The 25,701-nt window shown below is 44.6% G+C and overlaps 1 protein-coding gene across 7 annotated transcripts in view; it reads left to right on the top strand.

Moving 5' to 3' along the window:
* LOC106583145 (collagen alpha-1(VII) chain) overlaps positions 1-25,701 on the top strand; it is a 134,873-nt gene that overhangs the window by 10,948 nt on the left and 98,224 nt on the right. For all 7 annotated transcript variants that reach the window (XR_006761282.1, XM_045705131.1, XM_045705130.1 and 4 more), the window contains exon 2: positions 19,472-19,544. Coding sequence is in view for 6 of the 7 variants with exons in the window: in XM_045705131.1 (XP_045561087.1) it covers positions 19,481-19,544 (64 nt within the window). In the remaining variant the exon portion in view is untranslated. The remainder of the gene's footprint in view (positions 1-19,471; positions 19,545-25,701) is intronic.

Here is a 25,701-nt window from a genome sequence, read left to right as displayed (position 1 = left end):
GTGTGAAGGAATGAATAACAATATGTACATATTAATATATGGATGAGTGATGGCCGTGTGACATAGGCAAGATGCAGTAGATGGTATAGAGTACAGTATATACAGATGAGATGAGTAATGTAGGGTATGTAAACATTATATAAAGTGGCATTGTTTAAAGTGACTAGTGATACATTTATTACATCCAATTTTTTATTATTAAAGTAGCTAGAGATTGAGTCAGTATGTTGGCAGCAGCCACTCAATGTTAGTGATGGCTGTTTAACAGTCTGATGGCCTTGAGATTGAAAAACAGCTTCTGTCTCTTGATCCCAGCTTTGATGCACCTGTACTGGCCTCGCCTTCTGGATGATAGCGGGGTGAACAGGCAGTGGCTCGGGTGGTTGTTGTCCTTTTTGGGCTTCCTGTGACATCGGGTGGTGTAGGTGTCCTGGAGGGCAGGTAGTTTGCCCCTGGTGATGCGTTGTTCAGACCTCACTACCCTCTGGAGAGCCTTATGGTTGTCGGCGGAGCAGTTGCCGTACCAGGCGGTGATACAGCCCGACAGGATGCTCTCGATTGTGCATCTGTAAGTGTTTTCGGTGACAAGCCAAATTTCTTCAGCCTGCTGAGGTTGAAACTTTCCACCTTCTTCACTACTGTCCCGTCGATGTGGATAGGGGGGTGCTCCCTCTGCTGTATCCTGAAGTCCACAATCATCTCCTTTGTTTTGATAACGTTGAGTGTGAGGTTATTTTCCTGACACCATACTCCGAGGGCCCTCACCTCCTCTCAGTAGGCTGTCTCGTCGTTGTTGGTAATCAAGCCTATCACTGTTGTGTCGTCTGCAAACTTGATGATTGAGTTGGAGGCGTGCATGGCCACGCAGCCATGGGTGAACAGGGAGTACAGTAGAGGGCTGAGAATGCACCCTTGTGGGGCCCCCGTGTTGAGGATCAGCGGGGTGGAGATTTTGTTTCCTACCCTCGCCACCTGGGGGCGGCCCGTCAGAAAATCCAGGACCCGTCAGAAAATCCAGGACCCAGTTGCACAGGGTCTCAAGCTTAATGACTAGTTTGGAGGGTACTATGGTGTTAAATGCTGAGCTGTAATCGATGAACAGCATTCTTACATAGGTATTCCTCTTGTCCTGATGGGTTAGGGCAGTGTGATTGCGATTGCATCGTCTGTGGACCTATTGGGGCGGTAAGCAAATTGGAGTGGGTCTAGGGTGTCAGGTAGGGTGGAGGTGATATGATCCTTGACTAGTCTCTCAAAGCACTTCATGATGACGGAAGTGAGTGCTACGGGGCGATAGTCATTTAGCTCAGTTACCTTCGCTTTCTTAGGTACAGGAACAATGGTGGCCCTCTTGAAGCATGTGGGAACAGCAGACTGGGATAGGGATTGATTGAATATGTCCGTAAACACTCCAGACAACTGGTCTGCGCATGCTCTGAGGACACGGCTAGGGATGCCGTCTGGGCCGGCAGCCTTGCGAGGGTTAACACGTTTAAATGTTTTACTCACGTTGGCCCCGGTGAAGGAGAGCCCGCAGGTTTTGGTAGCGGGCCGTGTCAGTGGCACTGTATTGTCCTCAAAGCGAGAAAATAAGTTGTTTAATTTGTCTAGAAGTTGTTTAATTTGTCTATTAAACAGCATACGGTGCAATCGGAATGTATTCAGACCCCTTGACTTTTTCCAAATTTTGTTACGTTACAGCCTTATTATGAAATTGATTAAATAAATAAAAAATCCTCATCAATCTACACACAATACCTCCCAGCTGCCCACTGCACTGAGGATAGGAAACTCTGTCACCACGGATAAATCTACTGTAATTGAGAATTTCAATAAGCATTTTTCTACGGCTGGCCATGCTTTCCACCTGGGAACCCCTACCCCGGTCAACTGCCCTGCACTCCCCACAGCAACTCGCCCAAGCCTCCCTGAGTTCTCCTTCACCCAAATCCAGATAGCTGATGTTCTGAAAGAGCGGAAAAATCTGGACCCCTACAAATCAGCCGGGCTAGACAATCTGGACCCTTTCTAAAATGATCTGCCGAAATTGTTGCAACCCCTATTACTAGCCTGTTCAACCTCTTTCGTGTCGTCTGAGATTCCCAAAGATTGGAAAGCAGCTGCGGTCATCCCCCTCTTCAAAGGGGGGGACACTCTTGACCCAAACTGCTACAGATCAATATCTATCCTACCCTGCCTTTCTAAGGTCTTCGAAAGTCAAGTCAACAAACAGATTACCGACCATTTCGAATCCCATTTCGAATCCCATCCCTTCTCCGCTATGAAATCTGGTTTCAGAGCTGGTCATGGGTGCACCTCAGCCACACTCAAGGTCTCTATGGGGGTGCCACAGGGTTCAATTCTTGGGCCAACTCTCTACTCTGTATACATCAATGGTGTCGCTCTTGCTGCTGGTGAGGCTCTGATCCACCTCTACGCAGACGACACCATTCTATATACTTCTGGCCCTTCTTTGGACACTGTGTTAACTACCCTCCAGACGAGCTTCAATGCCATACAACTCTCCTTCCGTGGCCTCCAAATTCTCTTAAATACAAGTAAAACTAAATGCATGCTCTTAAACTGATCGCTGCCTGCATGTCACGTCCTGGCCAGTATATAAGGTTAATTGTTTTGTAGTTTGGTCAGGGCGTGGCAGGGGGTATTTGTTTTATGTGGTTCGGGGTGGTGTGTTTGTGTAAAGGGTGTTTGATTTAGTATTTCCGGGTTTTGGTTTATGTTTAGTTAATTCTATGGTTAGTCTAGGTTGTGTGTTTCTATGTTTGGTTGATTGGGGTTGGGACTCTCAGTTGAAGGCAGGTGTTGTCTATCTGCCTTTGATTGAGAGTCCCATATATTAGGTGTGTTTGTATGTGTGATTTGTGGGTGATTATTCTGTGTATAGCCTTGTGCCTTACCAGACTGTTTATTTGTCGAGTGTTCGTTTTTTTGTGTTTTGTATGTTCATTTTTGAGATTAATTAAAAATCAAGATGAGCATTCACGTACCTGCTGCGTTTTGGTCCTCATTCACCGACAACAGCCGTGACAGAATCACCCACCACCAAAGGACCAAGCAGCAGAGGAAGGAGCAGACGGAGTTCGAGTTGGACTGGCGGGAGAAGTGGACTTGGGAGGAAGTTCTGGACGGGGCCGGACCCTGGCATCAGGCTGGGGATTATCGACGCCCGCAGGGGGGAAATTGAGGCAGCCAAGGCAGAGAGGCGGTGGTACGAGGCCAAGTACGCGCTGAAGGAGAAGCACGAGAGGCACCCCCAAGAAAATTTTTGGGGGGGGCACACGGGTAGTTTGGCTAAGCGTAAGAAGAGCCGGAAGCCAGCTACTCGTAGTTATATGGAGGAGCGTATGGGTTGGAGAGCGCTATGTTTCGCTGAGGAGCGCACTATCTCACCCATACGCACGCACAGTCCGGTGCGCGTTATTAAAGCCCCTCGCAGGTGCCGTGCTAGAGCGGGCATCCAGCCTGGTAGGAGGATGCCTGCGCAGCGCATCTGGTCGCCGGTACGCCTCCGAGGACCAGGCTACCCAACTCCCGCTCTACGCACGGCTACCATCAGGCCCCTGCACAGCCCAGTCTGCCCTGTACGAGCACCCCGCTCGTACAGGGCTACTAGTTCCATCCAGCCAAGGCGGGTTGTGCAGGAGGTAAGATTTAGACCGGCTGTGCGCCTCCATAGCCCTGGGTTTCCAGCTCCTGTCTCTCGTGCGGACCCGGAAGTGCGTCAACCCAGTCCGACTCGTCCTGTTCCCGCTCCCGCACTAGCCTGGAGGTGCGTGTACATAATCTGGTAAGCCCAGTACCAGCACCACGCACCAGGCTACAAGTGAGTCAACCCAGCCTCGCCAGTCAACAGTCTTCATCAGAGCTGCCCGCCAGTCAACAGTCTTCATCAGAGCTGCCCGCCAGTCAACAGTCATCATCAGAGCTGCCCGCCAGTCAACAGTCATCATCAGAGCTGCCCGCCAGTCAACAGTCATCGTCAGAGCTGCCCGCCAGTCAACAGTCATTGTCAGAGCTGCCCGCCAGTCAACAGTCATCGTCAGAGCTGCCCGCCAGTCAACAGTCATCGTCAGAGCTGCCCGCCAGTCAACAGTCATCGTCAGAGCTGCCCGCCAGTCAACAGTCGTCAGAGCTGCCCGCCAGTCAACAGTCGTCAGAGCTGCCCGCCAGTCAACAGTCGTCAGAGAGGTCAGACTGCGCTGAACTGCCGGAGTGGTCAGACTGCGCTGAACTGCCGGAGTGGCCAGACTGCGCTGAACTGCCGGAGTGGCCAGACTGCGCTGAACTGCCGGAGTGGCCAGACTGCGCTGAACTGCCGGAGTGGCCAGACCGCGCTGAACTGCCGGAGTGGCCAGACTGCGCTGAACTGCCGGAGTGGCCAGACTGCGCTGAACTGCCGGAGTGGCCAGACTGCGCTGAACTGCCGGAGTGGTCAGACTGCGCTGAACTGCCGGAGTGGTCAGACTGCGCTGAACTGCCGGAGTGGTCAGACTGCCCTGAACTGCCGGAGTGGCCAGACTGCCCTGAACTGCCGGAGTGGCCAGACTGCCCTGAACTGCCGGAGTGGCCAGACTGCCCTGAACTGCCGGAGTGGCCAGACTGCCCTGAACTGCCGGAGTGGCCAGACTGCCCTGAACTGCCGGAGTGGCCAGACTGCCCTGAACTGCCGGAGTGGCCAGACTGCCCTGAACTGCCGGAGTGGCCCGAGTGGCCAGACTGCCCAGACTGTCCCGAATTGCCAGACTGCCCAGACTGTCCCGAATTGCCAGACTGCCCAGACTGTCCCGAATTGCCAGACTGCCCAGACTGTCCCGAATTGCCAGACTGCCCAGACTGTCCCGAATTGCCAGACTGCCCAGACTGTCCCGAATTGCCAGACTGCCCAGACTGTCCCGAATTGCCAGACTGCCCAGACTGTCCCGAATTGCCAGACTGCCCAGACTCTCCCGAATTGCCAGACTGCCCCGACTGCCCCCCGGCGATGGCAGACTGGTCCGACTGCCCCTCGGCGATGCCAGAGTGGCCCGACAGCCTGGAACGGCCGGAGCCAGAGCCACCTCCAGAAATAGGTGGGTTGGGGAGGGGGTGTAGCACAGTGCCGTCGTTGACGGCAGCCACCCTCCCTTCCCTCCCTTTAGAAAAAGGGGACTTTTTGTTGGTGTTGCTTGGGGTTATTTTTTTGTTAAGGTGCTTCTGGGGTAGCACCTTTAAGGGGGGGTACTGTCACGTCCTGGCCAGTATATAAGGTTAATTGTTTTGTAGTTTGGTCAGGGCGTGGCAGGGGGTATTTGTTTTATGTGGTTCGGGGTGGTGTGTTTGTGTAAAGGGTGTTTGATTTAGTATTTCCGGGTTTTGGTTTATGTTTAGTTAATTCTATGGTTAGTCTAGGTTGTGTGTTTCTATGTTTGGTTGATTGGGGTTGGGACTCTCAGTTGAAGGCAGGTGTTGTCTATCTGCCTTTGATTGAGAGTCCCATATATTAGGGTGTGTTTGTATGTGTGATTTGTGGGTGATTATTCTGTGTATAGCCTTGTGCCTTACCAGACTGTTTATTTGTCGAGTGTTCGTTTTTTTGTGTTTTGTATGTTCATTTTTGAGATTAATTAAAAATCAAGATGAGCATTCACGTACCTGCTGCGTTTTGGTCCTCATTCACCGACAACAGCCGTGACACTGCACCTGCCCGCCCGTCCAGCATCACTACTCTGGACGGTTCTGACTTAATATATGTAGACAATTACAAATATTTAGGTGTCTGGTTAGACTGTAAACTCTCCTTCCAGACTCACATCAAACATCTCCGATCCAAAGTTAAATCTAGAATTGTCTTCCTATTTCTCAACAAAGCATCCTTCACTCATGCTGCCAAACATACCCTTGTAAAACTGACCATCCTACTGATCCTCGACTTCGGCGATGTCATTTACAAATTAGCCTCCAATACCCTACTCAATAAATTGGATGCAGTCTATCACAGTGCCATCCGTTTTGTCACCAAAGCCCCATATACTACCCACCACTGCGACCTGTACGCTCTTGTTGGCTGGCCCTCGCTTCATACCCATCGCCAAACCCACTGGCTCCAGGTCATCTACAAGACCCTGCTAGGTAAAGTCCCCCCTTATCTCAGCTTGCTGGTCACCATAGCAGCACCTACCTGTAGCACGCGCTCCAGCAGGTATATCTCTGGTCACCCCCAAAGCAAATTCCTCCTTCGGCCGCCTCTCCTTCCAGTTCTCTGCTGCCAATGACTGGAACAAACTACAAAAATCTCTGATACTGGAAACACTTATCTCCCTCACTAGTTTTAAGCACCAGCTGTCAGAGCAGCTCACAGATTACTGCACCTGTACAAACAACTACCTCTTCCCCTACTGTATTTATTTATTCTGCTCCTTTGCACCCCATTATTTCTATTTCTACTTGCATTTACCATTCCAGTGTTTTACTTGCTATATTGTATTTACTTCGCCACCATGGCCTTTTTTGCCTTTACCTCCCTTATCTCAGCTCATTTGCTCACTTTGTATATAGACTTATTTTTCTACTGTATTATTGACTCTGTTTGTTTTACTCCATGTGTAACTCTGTGTTGTTGTATGTGTTGAACTGCTTTGCTTTATCTTGGCCAGGTCGCAATTGTAAATGAGAACTTGTTCTCAACTTGCCTACCTGGTTAAATAAAGGTGAAATAAAAAATAAATACCCCATAATGACAAAGTGAAAACAGGTTTTTAGTCATTTTTGCAAATGTTTACATAAATATTCAGACCCTTTGCTATGAGACTAGAAAAGACTAGAAAATTGAGCTCAGGTGCATCCTGTTTCCATTGATCAAACTTGAAATTCAATTCATTGGACATGATTTGGAATGGCACACACCTGGTCTATATAAGATCCCACACTTGACAGTGCATGTCAGAGCAAAAACCAAGCCATGAGGTCGAAGGAATTGTTCTTAGAGCTCCGAGACAGGATTGTGTCGAGGCACAAATCTGGGGAAGAGTAGCAAAAAATGTCTACAGCAGTGAAGGTCTCCAAACCACACTGGCCTCCATCATTCTTAAATGGAAGAAGTTAGGAACCACCAATACTCTTCCTAGAGCTGGCCGCCCTGCAAAACTGAGCAATCGGGGGAGAAGGGCCTTGGTCAGGGAGGTGAAGAAGCACTCGATGGTCACTCTGGCAGAGCTCCAGAGTTAATCTTTGGTGATGGGAGAACCTTTCAGAAGGACAACCATCTCTGCAGCACTCCACCAATCAGGCTTTTATGGTAGAGTGGCTAGACAGAAGCCACTCCTCAGTAAAATGCACATGACAGCCCACTTGGAGTTAGCCAAAAGGTGCATAAAGGACGCTCAGACCATGAGAAACAAGATTCTCTGGTCTGATGAAGCCGAGATTGAACTCTTTGGCCTGAATGCCAAGCGTCACATCTGGAGGAAACTAGGCACCATCCCTACGGTGAAGCATGGTGGTGGCTGCATCATGCTGTGGGGATGTTTTTCAGCAGCATGGACTAGGAGACTAGTTAGGATCGAGGGAAAGATGAACGGAGCAAAGTACAGAAAGATCCTTGATGAAAACCTGCTCCAGAGGGCTCAGGACCTCAGATTGGGGCGAAGGTTCACCTTCCAACAGGACATCGACCCAAAGCACACAGCCAAGAGAAAACAAGAGTGGCTTCGGGACAAGTCTTTGAATGTCCTTGAGTGGCCCAGTCCGAGCTCGGATTTGTACCCAATCAAACATCTCTGGAGAGACCTGAAAATAGCTGTGCAGCGATATTCCCTATCCAACCTGACAGGGCTTGAGAAGATTTGTGGAGAAGAATTTGAGAAACTCCCCAAATACAGGTGTGCCAAGCTTGTAACGTCATACCCAAGAAGACTCAAGAATGTAATCGCTGCCAAAGTGCTTCAACAAAGTACCGTGTAAAGGGTCTGAATACTTATGTAAATGTGATATTTCAGTTTTTTTTGCTATATTTGCTAAAATTTCTAAACCTGTTTTCGCTTTGTCATTATGGGGTATTGTGTGTAGATTGATGAGAGGGAAAAAAGTATTTCATTTTAGAATAAGGCTGTAACGTAACAAAATGTGGAAAAATACTGAATAAATCCAATAAATCCTTTCCAAATGCACTGTATGTCCCAAATTAGAGGTTTGACTCCTTTTGGTTGTAGGTAATGATAATAATGTGATGTACATTAGAAGGACAGATGCTGTCACAGAAGGACAGGTGCTGTCACAGATGAAACCATGAGAGGCAGACAGAGAGAGAAAGGGGGGCGAGCCAAAGAAGGAGAGAAGCTGGAATATCAACTGAGAGGGGAGAGAAAGCACGAGACAGACCACTTAAAGGCACTTTATAGGATACACACCTACTCTTTACAGGGCTTTTCTTTATTTGTACTATTTTCTACATTGTAGAATAATAGTGAAGACATCAAAACTATGAAATAACATATATGTAATCATGCAGTAACCAAAAACAAATGAAAATATATTTTATATTTGATATTCTTCAAAGTAGCCACCCTTTGCCTTGATGAGAGCTTTGCACACTCCTGGCATTCTCTCAACCAGCTTCATGAGGTAGTCACCTGGAATGCATTTCAATTAACAGGTGTGCCTTGTTCAAAGTTAATTTGTGGAATTTCTTTCCTTCTTAATGCGTTTGAGCCAATCAGTTGTGTTGTGACAAGGTAGGGGTGGTATACAGTAAGTAGATAGCCCTATTTGGTAAAAGATCAAGTCCATATTATGTCAAGAACAGCTCAAATATTCTTTGCCACATTATTTGCAGTTTTACTTTAGTGCCTTATCCTAAACAGGATGCATGTAGTATTGTGTAGTAATTACAATGTTGTTGATCCATCCTCAGTTTTCTCTTATCACAGCCATTAAACTCTATACCTGTTTTAAAAGTTGGCATTGGCCTCATGGTGAAATCTCTGAGCAGTTTCCTTCCTCTCCGGTAACTGAGTTAAGAACCCCTGTATCTTTGTAGTGACTGGGTGTATTGATACACCATCCAAAGTGTAGTTAACAACTTCACCATGCTCAAAGTGAAAGGGATATTCAATATCGGCTTTTTTCCCCCATTTTTCCCCCATTACCATTTTTTTTTTTACCCATCTACCAATAGGTGCCCTTCTTTGCGAGGCATTGGAAAACCTCCCTGGTCTTTGTGGTTGAATCTGTATTTGAAGTTCACTGCTCGACTGAAGGACCATACAATTATCTGTATGTGTGGGGTAATAGATGAGGTAGTCAATCAAAAATCATTTTAAACACTATTATTGCAAACAGAGTGAGTCCATGCCACTTATTTGGTGACTTGTTAAGCACATTTGTACTCCTGAACTTATTTAGGCTTGCCATAATCAATCAAATTCAATCAAATATATTTATGAAGCCCTTTTTACATTAGCCGATGTCACAAAGTGCTATACAGAAACCCAGCCTAAAACCCCAAACAGCAAGCAATGCAGATGTAGAAGCACGGTGGCTAGGAAAAGCTCGCTAGAAAGGCAGGAACCTAGGAAGAAACCTAGGAAGGAACCAGGCTCTGAGTGGTGGCCAGTCCTCTTCTGGCTGTGCCGGGTGGAGATTATAACAGTACATGGCCAAGATGTTCAAATGTTCATAGATGACCAGCAGGGTCAAATAATAATAATCAGTGGTTGTATAGGGTGCAACAGGTCAGCACCTCAGGAGTAAATGTCAGTTGGCTTTTCATAGCCGATCATTCAGAGTTAGGGACAGCAGGTGCGGTAGAGAGAGTCGAAACAGCAGGTCCTGGACAAGGTAGCACATTCGGTGAATAGGTCAGGGTTCCATAGCCGCAGGCAGAACAGTTGAAACTGGAGCAGCATCACGACTAGGTGGACTGGGGACAGCAGGGAGTCATCAGGCCAGGTAGTCCTGAGGCATGGTCCCAGGGCTCAGGTTCTCTGAGAGAAGAGAGGGAGAGAGAGAGGGGGAGAGAGAGAGAGAGAATGAGAGAGAGAACGAATTAGAGGGAGCATACTTAAATTCACACAGGACACCAGATAAGACAGGAGAAATACTCCAGATATAACAGACTGACCCTAGCCCCCCGACACAAATGATTGCAGCATAATTACATAAGCACAGCCCCCACACCACTAGAGGGATATCTTCAAAGCACCAACTTACTACCCTGAGGCAAGGCCGAGTATAGCCCACAAAGATCTCCCCCACGGCACGAACCCGATGTGGGGCGCCATAACCAAGGGGTTGAATATTTAACTAATTTAAGCTTTTCATTTTTTATTAATTTGTTAACATTTCGAAAAACTTAATTCCAGTTTGACATTTGGGGGTATTGTGTGTAGTACAGTGACACAAGATCTCAATTCAATCCATTTTAAATTCAGCCTGTAACACAACAAAATGTGTAATAAGTCAAGGTGCGTGAATACTTTCTGAAGGCACTGAATGTTTTGTATATTTTTAGTTGAAACCTAGGTTGAATTTAAACAATAGCTGTTGATGATTTTGCCAGTTATATAGGCCTAAATAGTATAATTATTGTTAAACCTACCCTCTAGAATGACTTCACTGGCAACCGTGAATTTATTTAGTTATTAACAGATCTCTCGATAATCATTCTCATGGTAGCACAATGGTAGTAGTCAGTGACAAATATCAAAGCAAAGCAGGGCTTGGTTAAAACCCACATTGGGAGACCAAATTAGTAGCTATAGATAAATCAACTCCAGTAGGAGGTGCTGCCCATCCTATAGATTTTTTTCTGATAGCGGATATAACATTGAACATCTGACATTGTTCCAAAGGTACAAATTCAACAATTTTATACAAGGTTTGTCTAAGTTGAAAATTGGTTACAAGGATGACATAATCCTGTGGTTGAAATTTCACCTTCAAAAAACAGTTGATGACATTTTAAATCCAATATATTTTCTACGTAGATTCCACATGAAACAACATTGAAAAAGTAAAAAAAATATGGTCTCTAATGGCCACATTGTCCCTGGTAGTAATTACAATAGTCCTGTGAAGCGTGGTAAGTTCCAAACAGAAACGATGTATAGACGCTACATGTGGTACCCCCCCTTTACCAGAAGATGAAGCAAACGCATTGAACGATTATATACTTCTCTGTACATTGTGCACAACTGTGTACTTTCCAGCTGGTGTTTTATTTTACTTAACTGCCATTGATGTGTAGTGTTTCAGTTGTAAATTAAGATCTAAAAGACATGTCTTATCTTTATCGTTAATGGTAATGGTCTTATCATAACAGCTTCTGTAAATAGGCTGTGGTCAGACAGTTTCATTAATTTGAACATAAAAGGACTAACTTTACAGATTCCGCAGGAAATATAAAAAATAGCATGAAAAGTATGAGGGTGGATTTGGTTTGTATTTGAGCAATTGTGAGGAATTTAATTTTATGGGTGAGGAACCTATATAGATGAACTCAATCTGTCTAGGGTTTCAGATGGAAAATGGGCACTGCATTTGGAATTCATTATATATGTTGGATGCTGTTTTTTTAGGCGAAAAGTTAAAGATATTCTGTCGTTTTTAAATCATACAAGGGGAACTAACATTTAAGACGCATTATGCGTTTCTGCCCTCAGACAATTCTCTAAAGTGGTTGTTTTTTCCCTGCTCCCTATCTGAAAAATAAAAACATGATCAGACTAATTGATGTATTCACATTTTAGTATTATTCCATCTACTATGGACTTTTTAATGAACTGAACAGTGATAAGTAGCAATTTGGGTTTAGCTCTAAAGCTACAGTGCATTCAGAAAGTATTCAGACCCCTTGACGTTTTCAACATTTTGTTACGTTAGCCTTATTCCACAATGGATTCAATTTATACTTCCTCATCAATATACACACAATAGCCCATAATGACAAAGCATTTTGTTACGTTACAGCCTTATTCTACTGTGAATTAAATAGTTTTTTCCCTCATCAATATACACACAATACCCCATCATGACAAAGCAAAAAGGGGTAAAAAAAATAAAATCAACAAATAAAAACAAATATCACATTTACATAAGTATTTAGACCCTTTACTCAGTATTTTGTTCAAGAACCTTTGGCAGCGATTACAGCCTTGAGTCTTCTTGGTTATGACACTATAAGCTTGGCACACCTGTATTTGGAGAGTTTCTCCCATTCTTCTCTGCAGATCCTGTCATGGTCTGTCAGGTTGGATGGGGAGCATCGTGCACAGCTATTTTCAGGTCTCCAGAGATGTTTGATCGGGTTCAAGTCTGGGCTTTGGCTGGGCCACTCAAGGACATTCAGAGACTTGCCCCGAAGCCACTTCTGTGTTGTCTTGGCTGTGTGCTTAGGGTCATTGTCCTATTGGAAGGTGAACCTTCACCCCAGTCTGAGGTCCTGAGCGCTCTGGAGCAGGTTTTCATCAAGGATCTCTGTACTTTACTCCGTTCATCTTTCTCTCAATCCTGACTAGTCTCTCAGTCCCTGCCACTGAAAAACATCCCCACAGCATGATGCTGCTACCACCATGCTTCACCATGGGGGATGGTGCCAGATTTCCTCCAGACGTAACGCTTGGCATTCAGGCCAAAGAGTTCAATCTTGGTTTAATCGACCAGAGAGTCCTTTAGGTGACTTTTGGCAAACTCCAAGCGGGCTGTCATGTGCCTTTTACTGAGGAGTGGCTTCTGTCTGACCACTCTACCATAAAGGCCTGATTGGTGGATTGCTGCAGAGATGGTTGTCCTTCTGGAATGTTTTCCCTGACAGGAACTCTGGAGCTCCCTGACCAAGGCCCTTCTCCCCCCATTGCTCAGTTTGGCCGGGTGTTGCCTTCTGTGCCTCGACACAATCCTGTCTCTGAGCTCTACGGACAATTCCTTCGACCTCATGGCTTGGTTTTTGCTCTGACATGCACTGTCAAGTATGGGACCTTACATAGACAGGTGTGTGGCTTTCCAAATCATGTCCAATCAATTGAATTTACCACAGGTGGATTCCAATGAAGTTTTAGAAGCATCTCAATGATGATCACTGGAAACAGGATGCACCTGAGCTCAATTTCAAGTTTCATAGCAAAGGGTCTGAATGCTTATGTAAATAAGGTATTTCTGTTTTTTATTTTTAAGACATTTGTAAAAACTTGTTTTTGCTTTGTCAAAATGGGGTATTGTGTGTAGATTGATGATGAAAACAATTTAATTAATACATTTTAGAATAAGGCTGTAACGTTGCAAAGTGTGGAAAAAGTCAAGGGGTCTGAATATTTTACTGAATGCACTGTAATATCTTGTATGTTTTGAAATTTGTCCAGCTGTCGATTGTTGAGATACAAGAAGAGCAGCCCGAGTTCTTCAGTGTATATACATACCAGAACAAACATTTACACTTTCACAAACAGAAACAGAGTGACTTTGTGTTAGATACTGAGAGATTCCTTCTCCTTTTTCCTAGTTTTCTATGTAGAAAACTGAACTTAATCTAAACTTATTCAAATATGTAAATTCCACCCTTGCCGTGGGCAGGTGTGCTTGTCTATTTTTAGTGAACGATAGGATGAGTAAGACATTGACTCATTCTTCCCGACCACAAGCCACAGGCTGTATATCTTGATACTGTGTGTGTGTGTGTGTGTGTGTGTGTGTGTGTGTGCGTGCGTGCAAGGTTGGATAGGTTACTTTCTGTTGTAAATGTAATCCATTACAGTTACTAGTTACAGTACCTGTCCAAAATTGTAATCAGTAACGTAACTTTTGCATTATCAGTAATATAATCAGATTATTTTCTGTTACTTTTGGATTACTCTCCCCTTAAAGGTCATTAGAAGAAGACAAAAAGGATCCATCAAATGCATTTGGTGTGTCCTCATAGTGGTCTCTGACTTGTGGTCAGACTCACTCAGGTAGAACAAATTTAAAGGTTTTGCCTTTTCAACGCTGAATTAAACCTCATTAACATGCTGACTAGAACGGGCATGCGCGTGCGTCTGCGTGCGCCATTGCACGCATGTTGATTTGGAAGAGGTATTAGGAGTGGACTTCTAGTCCAACTCAGGAAGCGTGCACACCATCCTCCGCTTCCGAGTATAGTACTCGCTAATGTTCAATCTCTGGACAAAGTAGACGAGCTCAGTTCAAAGATCTCCTTCCAGGGAGACATCAGGGACTATAACATACTCTGTTTCATGCAATCAAGGCTTTCTCTGGATATACTGTCCCCGTCCATACAGCCAGCTGGGTTCTCAGTACATCGCGCAGACAGGAATAAAGAACTCTCTGGGAAGAAGAAAGGTGATGGTGTATGTTTCATGATTAACTACTTATGATGTGATTGTGATAACCTACAGAAACTCAAGTACTTTTGTTCACCTGATCTAGAATAAATACATCACAATCAAATGCAGACTGTATTTCCAACCAAAATAATTATCTTTGGTTATAGTCAAAGCCATGTATATTCCCCCTAAAGCCGATAACACAACGGCCCTCAAGGAACTACACTGGACTTTGTGCAAGCTGGAAACCACATATCCTGAGGCCGCATTTATTGTAGCTGGGGATTTTAACAAAGAACATTTGAGGATAACACTACCAAAGTTCTATCAACACATTGCCAGTAATACTCACGCTCTAAAAATATTAAACCATTGTTACTCCCCCTTCCGGGATGGCTACAAGGCCCTCCCCCGCCCTCCCTTCAGCAAATCAGATCACGACTCCATTTTGCTCCTCCCTTCCTATAGGCAGAAACTCAAAAAGGAAGTACATGTGCTAAGGTATTTTCAGCCCTGGTCTGACCAATCGGAATCAATGCTTCAAGATTGTTTTGATCACGCAGACTGGGATATGTTCCGGGTAGCCTCTGAGAATAACATTGACATATACACGGACATGGTGAATGAGTTCATCAGGAAGTGTATAGTGGATGATGTTTCCACTGTGACTATTAAAACCTACCCAAACCAAAATACCGTGGATAGATGGCAGCATTCACACAAAACTGAAAGCGCGAACCACCACAATTAACCATGGCAAGGTGACTGGGAATATGGTTTAATACAAACAGTGTAGTTATTCAGAGTGGAGTCGCAATTCAATGGCTCAGACACGAGACATATGTTGCAGGGCCTACAGAAAATCATGGATTACAAAGGGAAAACCAGCCACGTCGTGGACACCGACGTCTTGCTCCCGGACAAGGTAAACACCTTCTTAGCCCGCTTTGAGGATAACACAGTGCCACCGACTTGCTGCCCGCTCCCAAGGACTGTGGGCTCTCACTCTCCGTGGCCAACGTGAGTAAGACATTTAAGCGTGTTAACCCTCGCAAGGCTGCCGGCCCAAACCGCATTCCTAGCTGCGTCCTCAGAGCATGCACAGACCAGTTGGCTGGAGTGTTTACTGACATATTTAATCTTCCTCTATCACAGTCTGCTGTCCCCGCTTGCTTCAAGATGTCCACCATTGTTCCTGTACCCAGGAAAGCAAATGTAACTGAACTAAATTACTATCGCCCCGTAGCACTCACTTCTGTCATCATGAAGTGCTTTGAGAGGCTAGTTAAGGACCATAATCACCTCTACCTTACCTGACACCCTAGATCCACTTCAATTTGCATACCTTCCCAATAAATCTACAGACGATGCAATCGCCATCGCACTGCACACGGCCCTATCCCAACTGGACAAGAGGAATACCTATGTAAGAAGGCTGTTCATTGACTATAGCTCAGCATTCAACATCATAGTACACTCCAAGGTCATCATTAAGCTCAGGGCCCTGGGTCTGAACCCCGCCCTCTGCAACTGGGTCCTGGACTTCCTGACGGGCTGCTCTCAGGTGGTGAAGATAGGAAACAACACCTCCACTTCGCTGATACTCAACACAGGGGCCCCACAAGGGTGCGTGCTCAGCCCCCTCCTGTACTCCCCCTGTTCACCCGTGACTGCATGGTCACGCACGCCTCCAACTCAATCATCAAGTTTGCAGACGACACAACAGTAGTAGGCCTGATTACCAACAATGACAAGACAGCCTACAGGGAGGAGGTGAGGGCCCTGGCGAAGTGGTGCCAGGTAAATTACCTCTCCCTCAACATCAACAAAACGAAGGAGCTGGTCGTGGACTTCAGAAAACTGTAAAGGGAGTACCCTCCTATCCACATCGATGGGACCACAGTGGAGAAGGTGAAAAGCTTCAAGTTGCACAGTGCACATCACTGACAATCTGAAATGGTCCATCCACACAGACAGTGTGGTGAGGAAGGCCTGCCCCCTACGACCCTCACAAACTTTTACAGATGCACAATAGTGAGCATCATGTTGGGCTGTATCACCGCCTTGTACGGCAACTGCATGGCCCACAACCGCAGGGCTCTCAAGGGGGTGGTGCGGTCTGCCCAACGCATCACCAGGGGCACACTGCCTGCCCCCCAAGGACACCTACAGCACCCGATGTCACACGAAGGCCAAAAAGACATCAACCACCCGAGCCACGGCCTGTTCAACCTGCTATCATCCAGAAGGCGAGGTCAGTATAGGCCTCAAGGCCATCTTTCTCAAGTGTTAAATAGCCATCACTAGCTGGCTTCCACCCGGTTACTCAATCACACATCTTAGAGGCTGCTGCCCTATGTACATAGACATGAAACACTAGTCACTTTTTAATAATGTTTACATACTGCTTTACTCATTTCATATGTACACTACCGTTCAAAAGTTTGGGGTCACTTAGAAATGTCCTTGTTTTTTAAAGAAAATTAAAAAAATTGTCCATTAAAATAACATCATATTTATCAGAAATACAGTGTAGACATTGTTAATGTTGTAAATGACTATTGTAGCTGGAAACGGCAGATAAAAAAAAAGAAAAGGAATATCTACGTATGCGTACAGAGGCCCGTTATCAGCAAACATCACTCCTGTGTTCCAATTGAACGTTGTGTTAGCTAATTCAAGTTCATCATTTTAAAAGTCTTATTGATCATTAGAAAACCCTTTTGCAATTATGTTAGCACAGCTGAAAACTGTTGTTATAATTAAAGAAGCAATACAACTGGCCTTCTTTAGACTAGTTGAGTATCAGGAGAATCAGCATTTGTGGGTTCCATTACAGGCTCAAAATGGCCAGAAACAAAGACCTTTCTTCTGAAACTCGTCAGTCTATTCTTGTTCTGAGAAATGAAGCCTATTTCATGTGAGAAATTGCCAAGAAACTGAAGAGCAGCACAAACTGGGAAAGTGGGAGGCCCCGGTGCACAACTGAGCAAGAGGACAAGTACATTGGAGTGTCTAGTTTGAGAAACAGACGCCTCACAAGTCCTCAACTGGCAGCTTCATTAAATAGTATCCGTAAAACACCAGTCTCAATGTCAAGAGTGAAGCGGCGACTCTGGGATGGTGGCCTTCTAGGTAGAGTTCTGTCCAGTGTCTGTGTTCGTTTGCATTTTAAGCTAATTACATAAACATATTTTTTTATGTTTACATTACTTATTTTATTGATTTCCCACCATTTTATAAGTCAGAAGACAGCCATCCAGACCTTCCTAGGACCATGCCAAAATCCTCTGGTGGTTGGCTACATCATTACATCCATTTATTTCACTTCACTGCAACATTAACTCAAAGGGGCGGTCCTTAAAAAAAAAAAAAGTATCCAGCTCGATTGCTTCACGGCACAGACATTGCAAAGCGATCGCTGAATTTGTCTCAAGCAGGCAGATCTAAATACATAACTTTCATAGCTCTAAGATAAAGAATGCGACCTACACACATCCTTAAACCTAAAACAAGTAAAGAGGTGTGGAAGTGAAACATTTGTTTTACGTCGGAGGCAGACACTTTGCATATGCTCAGAACGACAAACTCGAGCCCTTTACATAGCCCATCTCTTCTTGTTTATAGGAGGGATACACGCTGTTTAAATGCCCCAAATGTTGATTTAAACATTTAACAGATGATCATTAGTGACTATCACTAATGTCATGATTTATTTGGTAAAGAAGCTGAAATATTGTGGGCAGAGGTTCCTAAAACAGATTGTAACTATATATGGACATATTATAAAGTATGAATCATATTTGTATGTGTCTTATTATACTTTTATTGTGTACTTTTTCACAGACATAAATAAACAATTCCAGGTGAAACCCAAAGGTCATAGCTTTCTAGGGGGATGCCACTACATTAATAAAATATTACCCTCTTGCTAGATTGTTGACTAAAACCATAGCGAAACAGTGCAAAACGGCTGTCAGCTAAACTGTTTTAAATGTCAATGCGAAAATAGAAGTGTCATAATGTATTTTTTTCGCAAACATCGTTTCTGAATTTCAAAATAATCCAATAAGTAATCATCAAGTTTTTCATAAGTATCTGTAATCTGTAAGATTTTTGCTTGTAACATAACTGATTACAGCTACAGTTTTTGTAATCAGATTACCTGTGACTGATTACATGTAACCAGTTACTCCCAACCCTGTGTGTGTGTGTGTGTGTGTGTAAGGACTTAGTTATTTGTTATACTACACAAATTAATTCAGTGTGAGCTTCAAGTGGTTTCCAGTCTAATGTATTTAGGAGTGTGTTAAGTGGGATTCCCATCATGACCTCTTTGATGTGGCAGGACTCAGAAGAGCTTGACGTTCAGTCTGCTCTATGGGTTGAGTTAGTTCAGTAGTGTGACACACTATGCTACTGTAAATGCCTACAGATGCAGGATGGTGATTCACTATACAGACCAATACATATACTCTGCCCTCTTTTCCTCTGTACTGCCTATATATAAATGTAAACACATTTCATTTAACGGTTTGGAATTTTGATAGACATTATTTTATAACTACTGTAGGCTGTTTGTTATGGCATCAGAACATGTCTTTTTCCACCCCTTAACCCAGAGCAGGTTTGAGTTAGGTCAGCATCTGTTAGGTTTTTGGAAGTAGCTCTTCTGTTGTGCAGCACCTTGCCTCTTTTTGAAAAACCTTGTGGTGGAAAGAAGCAGCCCCTATATGAGATAGTCATGGTGGTCATGAAGGAGAGGAAAGAAGGAAGTAAGGCCATGAAGAATATTGGGACATCTTGCTTTAGAGCAATAATGTCAATAAGAGTAGTTGAACACGGCCTTTCTTCACTGAGCATGTTATTTAGTTAGCCCCATTGATCTGTGGCATGATGAGGTCCTTGTAGTGAAGTGAGGTGAAACAAGGCAGGCAGTAGACTGTGTCCCTCCACACTGTGACCCTCAGAGGCCTCACTGACTAAAGGACCTTTGTGTTTGGCTTACAGTAGTGAAGACACACTGTAGGCCAGCTCAGTGTCCGACCACACTCAGTGTGTGTATATGTGTGTATTTCGCAACTCAGTGTGTGTGTGTTGTGTCTACAGTGTAAATTTGAATGTAGATATGTATAACAGTTGTGTGTGTCTGTGTGCAGGTTGTGAAGATGCGGAGCTGGGTTTTCCCTGTGGCTGTCCTGCTGTCCTCAGTGCACCAGGCTGAAGCCCAAGGTAAACAATTAACCCTCTGCCTACAGTAGAACAACTACAGCGCCTTCAGAAAGTATTCACACCCTTTGACCTTTTCCACATTTTTTTGTGTTACAGCCTGAATTTAAAATTGATTAAATGTAGATGTTGTGTCACTGGCCTACATACAATACCCCATAATGTCAAAGTGGAATTATGTTTTTAGAAAGTTTTGTAAATTAATAAAAAATGAAAAGCTGAAATGACTAAAATATTCAACCCCTTTATTATGGCAAGCCTAAATACGTTCAGGAGTAAAAATGTGCTTAACAAGTCACATAATAAGTCAAATGGACTCACTCTGTGTGCAGTAATAGTGGTTAGAATGATTTTTGAATGACTACCTCATTTCTGTACCCCACACATACAGATAATCTGTAAGTTCCCTCAGTTGAGCAGTGAATTTTAAACACAGATTTAACCACAAAGACCAGGGAGGTTTTCCAATGTCTCACGAAGAAGGACACCTATTGGTAGATGGGTAGAACATTTTAAAAAGCAGACATTGAATAACCCTATGAGCATGGTGAAGTTATTAATTATGCTTTGGATGATGTATCAATACACCCAGTCACTACAAAGTGACAGGTGTCATTGCTAACTCAGTTGCCAAAAAGAAGGAAGCCTGTACAGAATGAAAATATTCCAAAACATGCATCCCGTTTGCAATAATGCACCAAAGTGAAACTGCAAAAAATTAATGTCCTGAATTCAAATCCAACTCAACACGTCACTGAGTACCACTCTTCATATTTTCAAGCATGTTGGTGGCTGCATCATGTTATGGGTATGCTTGTCATCGGCAAATACTAGGGAATCTTTAGACACTGGGAGACAAATTCACCTTTCAACAATAACCTAAAACACAAGACCAAATCTACACTGGAGTTACTTACCAAGACAACATTGAATGTTCCTGAGTGGCCTAGTTGCAGTTTTGATTAAAATCGGTTTGAAAATCTATGTCAAGACTTGAAAATGGCTCTCTAGCAATGATCAACAACCAACTTGACAGAGCTTGAAGAATTTTTTTAATAATAATGTGCAAATATTGTACAATCCAGTTGTGCAAAGCTCTTAGAGACTTACTCAGAAAGACTCACATCTGTAATTGCTGCCAAAGATGATTCTAACATGTATTGACTCAGGGGTGTGAATACTTTTTTAAATGAGATGTCTCATTTAAATTTGCAAACATTTCTAACATGTTTCACTTTGTCATTATGGGGTGTTGTGATGTTTTTTATTGATTTAATCAATTTTGAATTCAGGCTGTGACCACAACAAAATGCGAATAAGTCAAGGGGTATTAATACTTTCTGAAGACACTATCTATTCTAAGCCACACAATACATTCATTGGCCAGTTATTAGGTACACCACGCCATTTACAAAAATTGTTCGCTCCTACAGACAGTGAGCCATGTGGCCGTAGCATTCTATATAAATCTGGCAGACATGCATCAAGGCATTACTGTTCAATTTAACATTAGAATGGGCAAGACTTTGAACTAAGCGACTTTGAGCGTGGTATGATCGTCGGTGCCAGGCTCACCGGTTCCAGTATCACAGAAACGTCTGGCCTCCTGGGCTTTTCACGCACGACAGTGTCTAAGGTTTACAGAGAATGGTGTGACAAACAAAAAACATCCAGAGATGCGGCAGTCCTGTGGGCGAAAACAGCTCGTTGATGAGAGGTCGAAGGAGAATGTCAAGAATCGTGCAAGCTAACAGGCGGGCCACAAACAGGCAAATAACGGTACAGTACAACAGTGGTGTGCAGAACGTCATCGCAGAACGCACAACTCGTTCGTCCTTGTCACAGATGGGTTACTGCCACAGACAACCACACCGGGTTCCACTCCTGTCAGCTAAAAACAAGAAGCTGTTCCAGTGGGCACACGATCACCAACACTGGACAATTGAGGAGTGGAAAAACATCACCTGGTCCGACGAACCCAGTTCCTGTTGTGTCATGCTGATGGCTGTTACGCACGCCCCTAGATAGAGGGAACGCAACACCCTGCTACAACTTAACTCTCCGTGGTGTGAAAAAGGTATGGAAGTGTAGGTGTGAGCAAGGATGACAAAAAGGCAGAGAATACCGTTTACTGGGAATTTATTCCTTCATGCGGTAAGTTGAGGAAAAGGGGCTGGACGGAACCAAAGCAAAGAAACTAAATATCAAAGCCCCCTCTCCTACCTTACCTGCCTACCCACTACTTACCTAACTAGCACCACCTGGTGCACTAACCAAAATACAGGGGATGGTCCGCCCAGGTCTTTCCTAGTGTGTATAGACAATAAATTACTACGGGTATATGTATGCCCGCGGGCCTCTTGCCTAAGCACTCCCTAGGTGCCTTCCCCTTCCCCCCTGGGAACAAATTAAACAGAATATTCCAAATGTCTTCACAACAAACTGAGAAAAAACTATTAACTCAGGACATTAAAGAAGCTCTCTGAGCAACAAACTAACACAGAACATTACAATCAGCTCTCACAGCAACAACTACACAGTACATACCAAATGTCTTAGCAACCACCAACATGCTATAACTCTCAACCATTATCTCTCTGCAATCATCTCTTTCAACAGAACACTGGCTTATATAGCTTTAGGTGGGGTTGTTAATTGGAGACAGCTGCGTCCTGACGAGGGGGCGGGGTCAGCTCTCCAATCAGCAATGGGGCCGACCAATGCTTGGAGAATTTCAGGAAGCCATTACCTGAAACACTCACAAATATACAAACTACAACACAGAAACTGGGGAACGTAACACACCCACCACAAAATATGCAAACATACAGTTTGCAATAACAAAAATCAACGCATCCCCAGTTATTAAACCCGTGATAGAGCGTCGGCAACCACATTTTCCGAGCCCTTCACATAGGCTACCTGTACATTATATCTTTGTACAATCAGAGCCCACCGCATAAGGCGGCGGTTCTGATTGTACATTTGTTTCAAGAACACCAAAGGATTATGGTCCGTGAAGACCATTACAGGCAAGGCACTGGAACCCACATATACCTCAAAGAACTGTAATGCTAGCAATAAAGCCAGCGTTTCCTGTTCAATTGTGGAGTACCTTGACTGACACGAGTTGAACTTACGGGAGAAGAAACTGACGGGTCGATCCACTCCATCTTCATCTTCCTGCAAGAGAACCGCACCCACCCCCACTATACTAGCGTCTACCTCCAACTTAAAAGGTTTGTCAAAATTAGGGGCCGCAAGCACTGGGGCACTACAAAGTAGCGCTTTAGCGGACTCAAAAGCATAGTTACAGTCCTGGGACCACTTAAATGGTACCGTCGGACTAAGCAGAGATGAAAGGGGAGCTACTACCGTCGAGAAATTCTTACAGAAAGTACGATAGTAACCTACCATCCCCAGGAATCTGCGCAACTGGCGGCGAGTCGTGGGAGCAGGAAAAGCAACAATTGCTTCCACTTTGCCAGTTACTGGGCGCACTTGACCTCGTCCTACTTGTTTCCCTAAGTAAGTCACTGTAGCCTTTCCAAAAGATATGGTCCAGAAAAACGTGCTGACAGAGATGAGCCAGGGATTGGCAACAAAACTAAAACTTGATCCCCTGGTGCAAAAGAACAGCCTTCAGCCTTTTTGTCATAATGCAACTTCATGCGTTTTTGAGTAGAGGAGAGAGACTTTTGGGCTAACGCACATGCAGTGTGCAGTCTCTCCCGCATCTTACTGACATAATCCAACACATTTTTAGGGGCGCTACTGGGTGTAGGAGATAAGATATGCTCCTTCAAAACTTTTAGCAGACCCCGTGGGGTGTGTCCAAACACAAGGTCAGCAGGGCTGAACCCTAAGGACTCTTGTATTGTTTCCCTAATAGCAAATAGGACAAAGGGCACCCCCTCATCCCAATCGGTACTGGTATCCATGCAATACTTGCGTAACATTGCCTTCAGCGTCTGATGCCAGCGTTCGAGAGCCCCTTGACTCTCCGGATAATACGAACTGGAGACCTGATGGGAAATACACAGCGTCTTTAACACAGAGAACAGCTTTGACATAAAGTTGGATCCCTGATCAGTTTGGATTACTTTAGGGAGTCCAAACGTAGAGAAGAACTTCACAAGTGCCTTCACCACAGTCTTAGCCGTTATTGTACGGAGAGGTATAGCCTCTGGGTATCGAGTAGCACTGCACATTATTGTTAGTAAGAACTGGTTACCTGACCTGGTTTTCGGCAATGGACCTACACAATCAATTATCACTTTTTCAAACGGTTCCCCCACCACAGGAATCGGGCAGAGCGGCGCACGAGGAACTGTTTGATTCGCTTTCCCAGTGAGTTGACATACATGGCATGTTTTACAAAATTGGACAACGTCAGACTTCAAACCTGGCCAAAAGAAATGTCGAAGGACTCGGTTATAAGTCTTCGTGATCCCTAAGTGTCCGGACCACGCCTGGTCATGGGCGAGTGACAACACCTGCTGTCGGAACAGTGTAGGAACAACCACTTGACACACTTCACTCCAGTCACTAACGGTGTCATGAGCTGCCCATTTACGCATCAAAACTCCTGCTTCCATAAAGTAGGCAGTCTCTTTAGTTTTAGCTTCCTCAATGGAAATTACCGAAGCAAAACACTTGCGAAGACTGATGTCTCCCTTTTGACATTCAATCACCTTCTCGGGGGTGACAGACAAAAGAATGTCATGTAATTGGGGCGCGATTTCGCTTTCCCCTGCCTTAGTTTTTACGGGGGTAAAAACTGTCGGCATTTCAGAAGGAATACTTGGTGCATTGTCTTCTACCTCAACCTTCTCAAAAATGGAACTAGCCAAATCCACCACATCTCCTAGCTTGCGAGATTGTGCCCTCGTTAACACACAAGCTGGAAAAACATGTGGAAATGCTTGAACCAATTTCTCATCTGTAGTTCTGATTTCTGGGTTGTCTACTACCTCTAACACAGGAGTGACGTTACCACCAGCGATATCATTCCCTAGTAACAATGTGACTCCTTTTACTGGCAGTGTAGACACTACACCAACACGGAAACGTCCTGATACCAAGTCTGACACTAAGTGGACCCAGTGTAATGGTACAGGTACTGTTTTTGTCTCTATACCCTGTAATATAACATGAGAGCCACAATACGTTTCAGAGGACCAGGGTAAAGCATCAGTAACGATTACTGACTGCGCCGCCCCGGTGTCTCGTAAGATTCGTATAGGCTTTCCATCAGCTTGTTCTCCCGTTAATGAAACACAACCGGCAGATATAAACGGAGCATAGACAGGATCCGGTTTCTCAAATGCTGAATCAATATCTCGGTCCAACGGACGAGCCATAGACTTGACTAAACCCACACTTTTCATTTTTGGTGACAGGAACTGTTTCGATTTATTTTTCAAAACCGGGCAGTCCGCAATCACATGACCCTTTTGGTGACAGTAAAAACATTCACGGATTTCGTGAAAAGGCTTAGGGTTGTCAGAGGAAAAGCGACCCGAACGAGGCACTGATGATGTAATCGTTCGACCTTCAAAACGAGGTGCACCAAAGACAGTCTTGTGTGTCAAAGCGTACTCATCTGCCAACACTGCTGCCTGGGCCAATGTCACCACTTTCTGTTCATTTAAATGAACTACAATTCTATCAGGGAGGTTGCTTTTAAAATCCTCCAACAGCATCAATTCCCAAATATCAGCAAAGGTGTTAGCTTTGCTGGCTGAACACCAGCGATTAAACAGAGACTCTTTGTCCCTTGCAAACTCAACAAAAGTACGTTGAGATGTTTTGTGGTTCCTGAAGCGCTGTCTATAAGCTTCAGGCACTAACTCAAACCCGCAACACGGTAGTTTTAACTATATCATACTGTAAACTGTCTTCCAGGGAGAGAGCAGCTACTACTTCCTGGGCTTTCCCAGACAATTTACATTGTAGCAGGAGCGGCCAAACCTCGGGTGGCCAATGTAGCGCAGCGGCCACACGCTCAAAAGCAGAGAAATAGGAATCAACTTCCGACTCTCGGAATGGAGGGACTAAAGCTATATTTTTACTTACAAAGTGGGCTTGATGATAAGCAGCTTGTGGAGTCGCACTGGAGCCAGCGTCTAGCTCCAGTTGTCGGATCCTCACCTCCTTG

The sequence above is a fragment of the Salmo salar genome, chromosome ssa22 (assembly GCF_905237065.1).
Source record: "Salmo salar chromosome ssa22, Ssal_v3.1, whole genome shotgun sequence".
NCBI classification, from domain to species: domain Eukaryota; kingdom Metazoa; phylum Chordata; class Actinopteri; order Salmoniformes; family Salmonidae; genus Salmo; species Salmo salar.
Note: the sequence above shows the minus strand (reverse complement) of the source record. Positions and strands in the feature narration are given on the sequence as shown.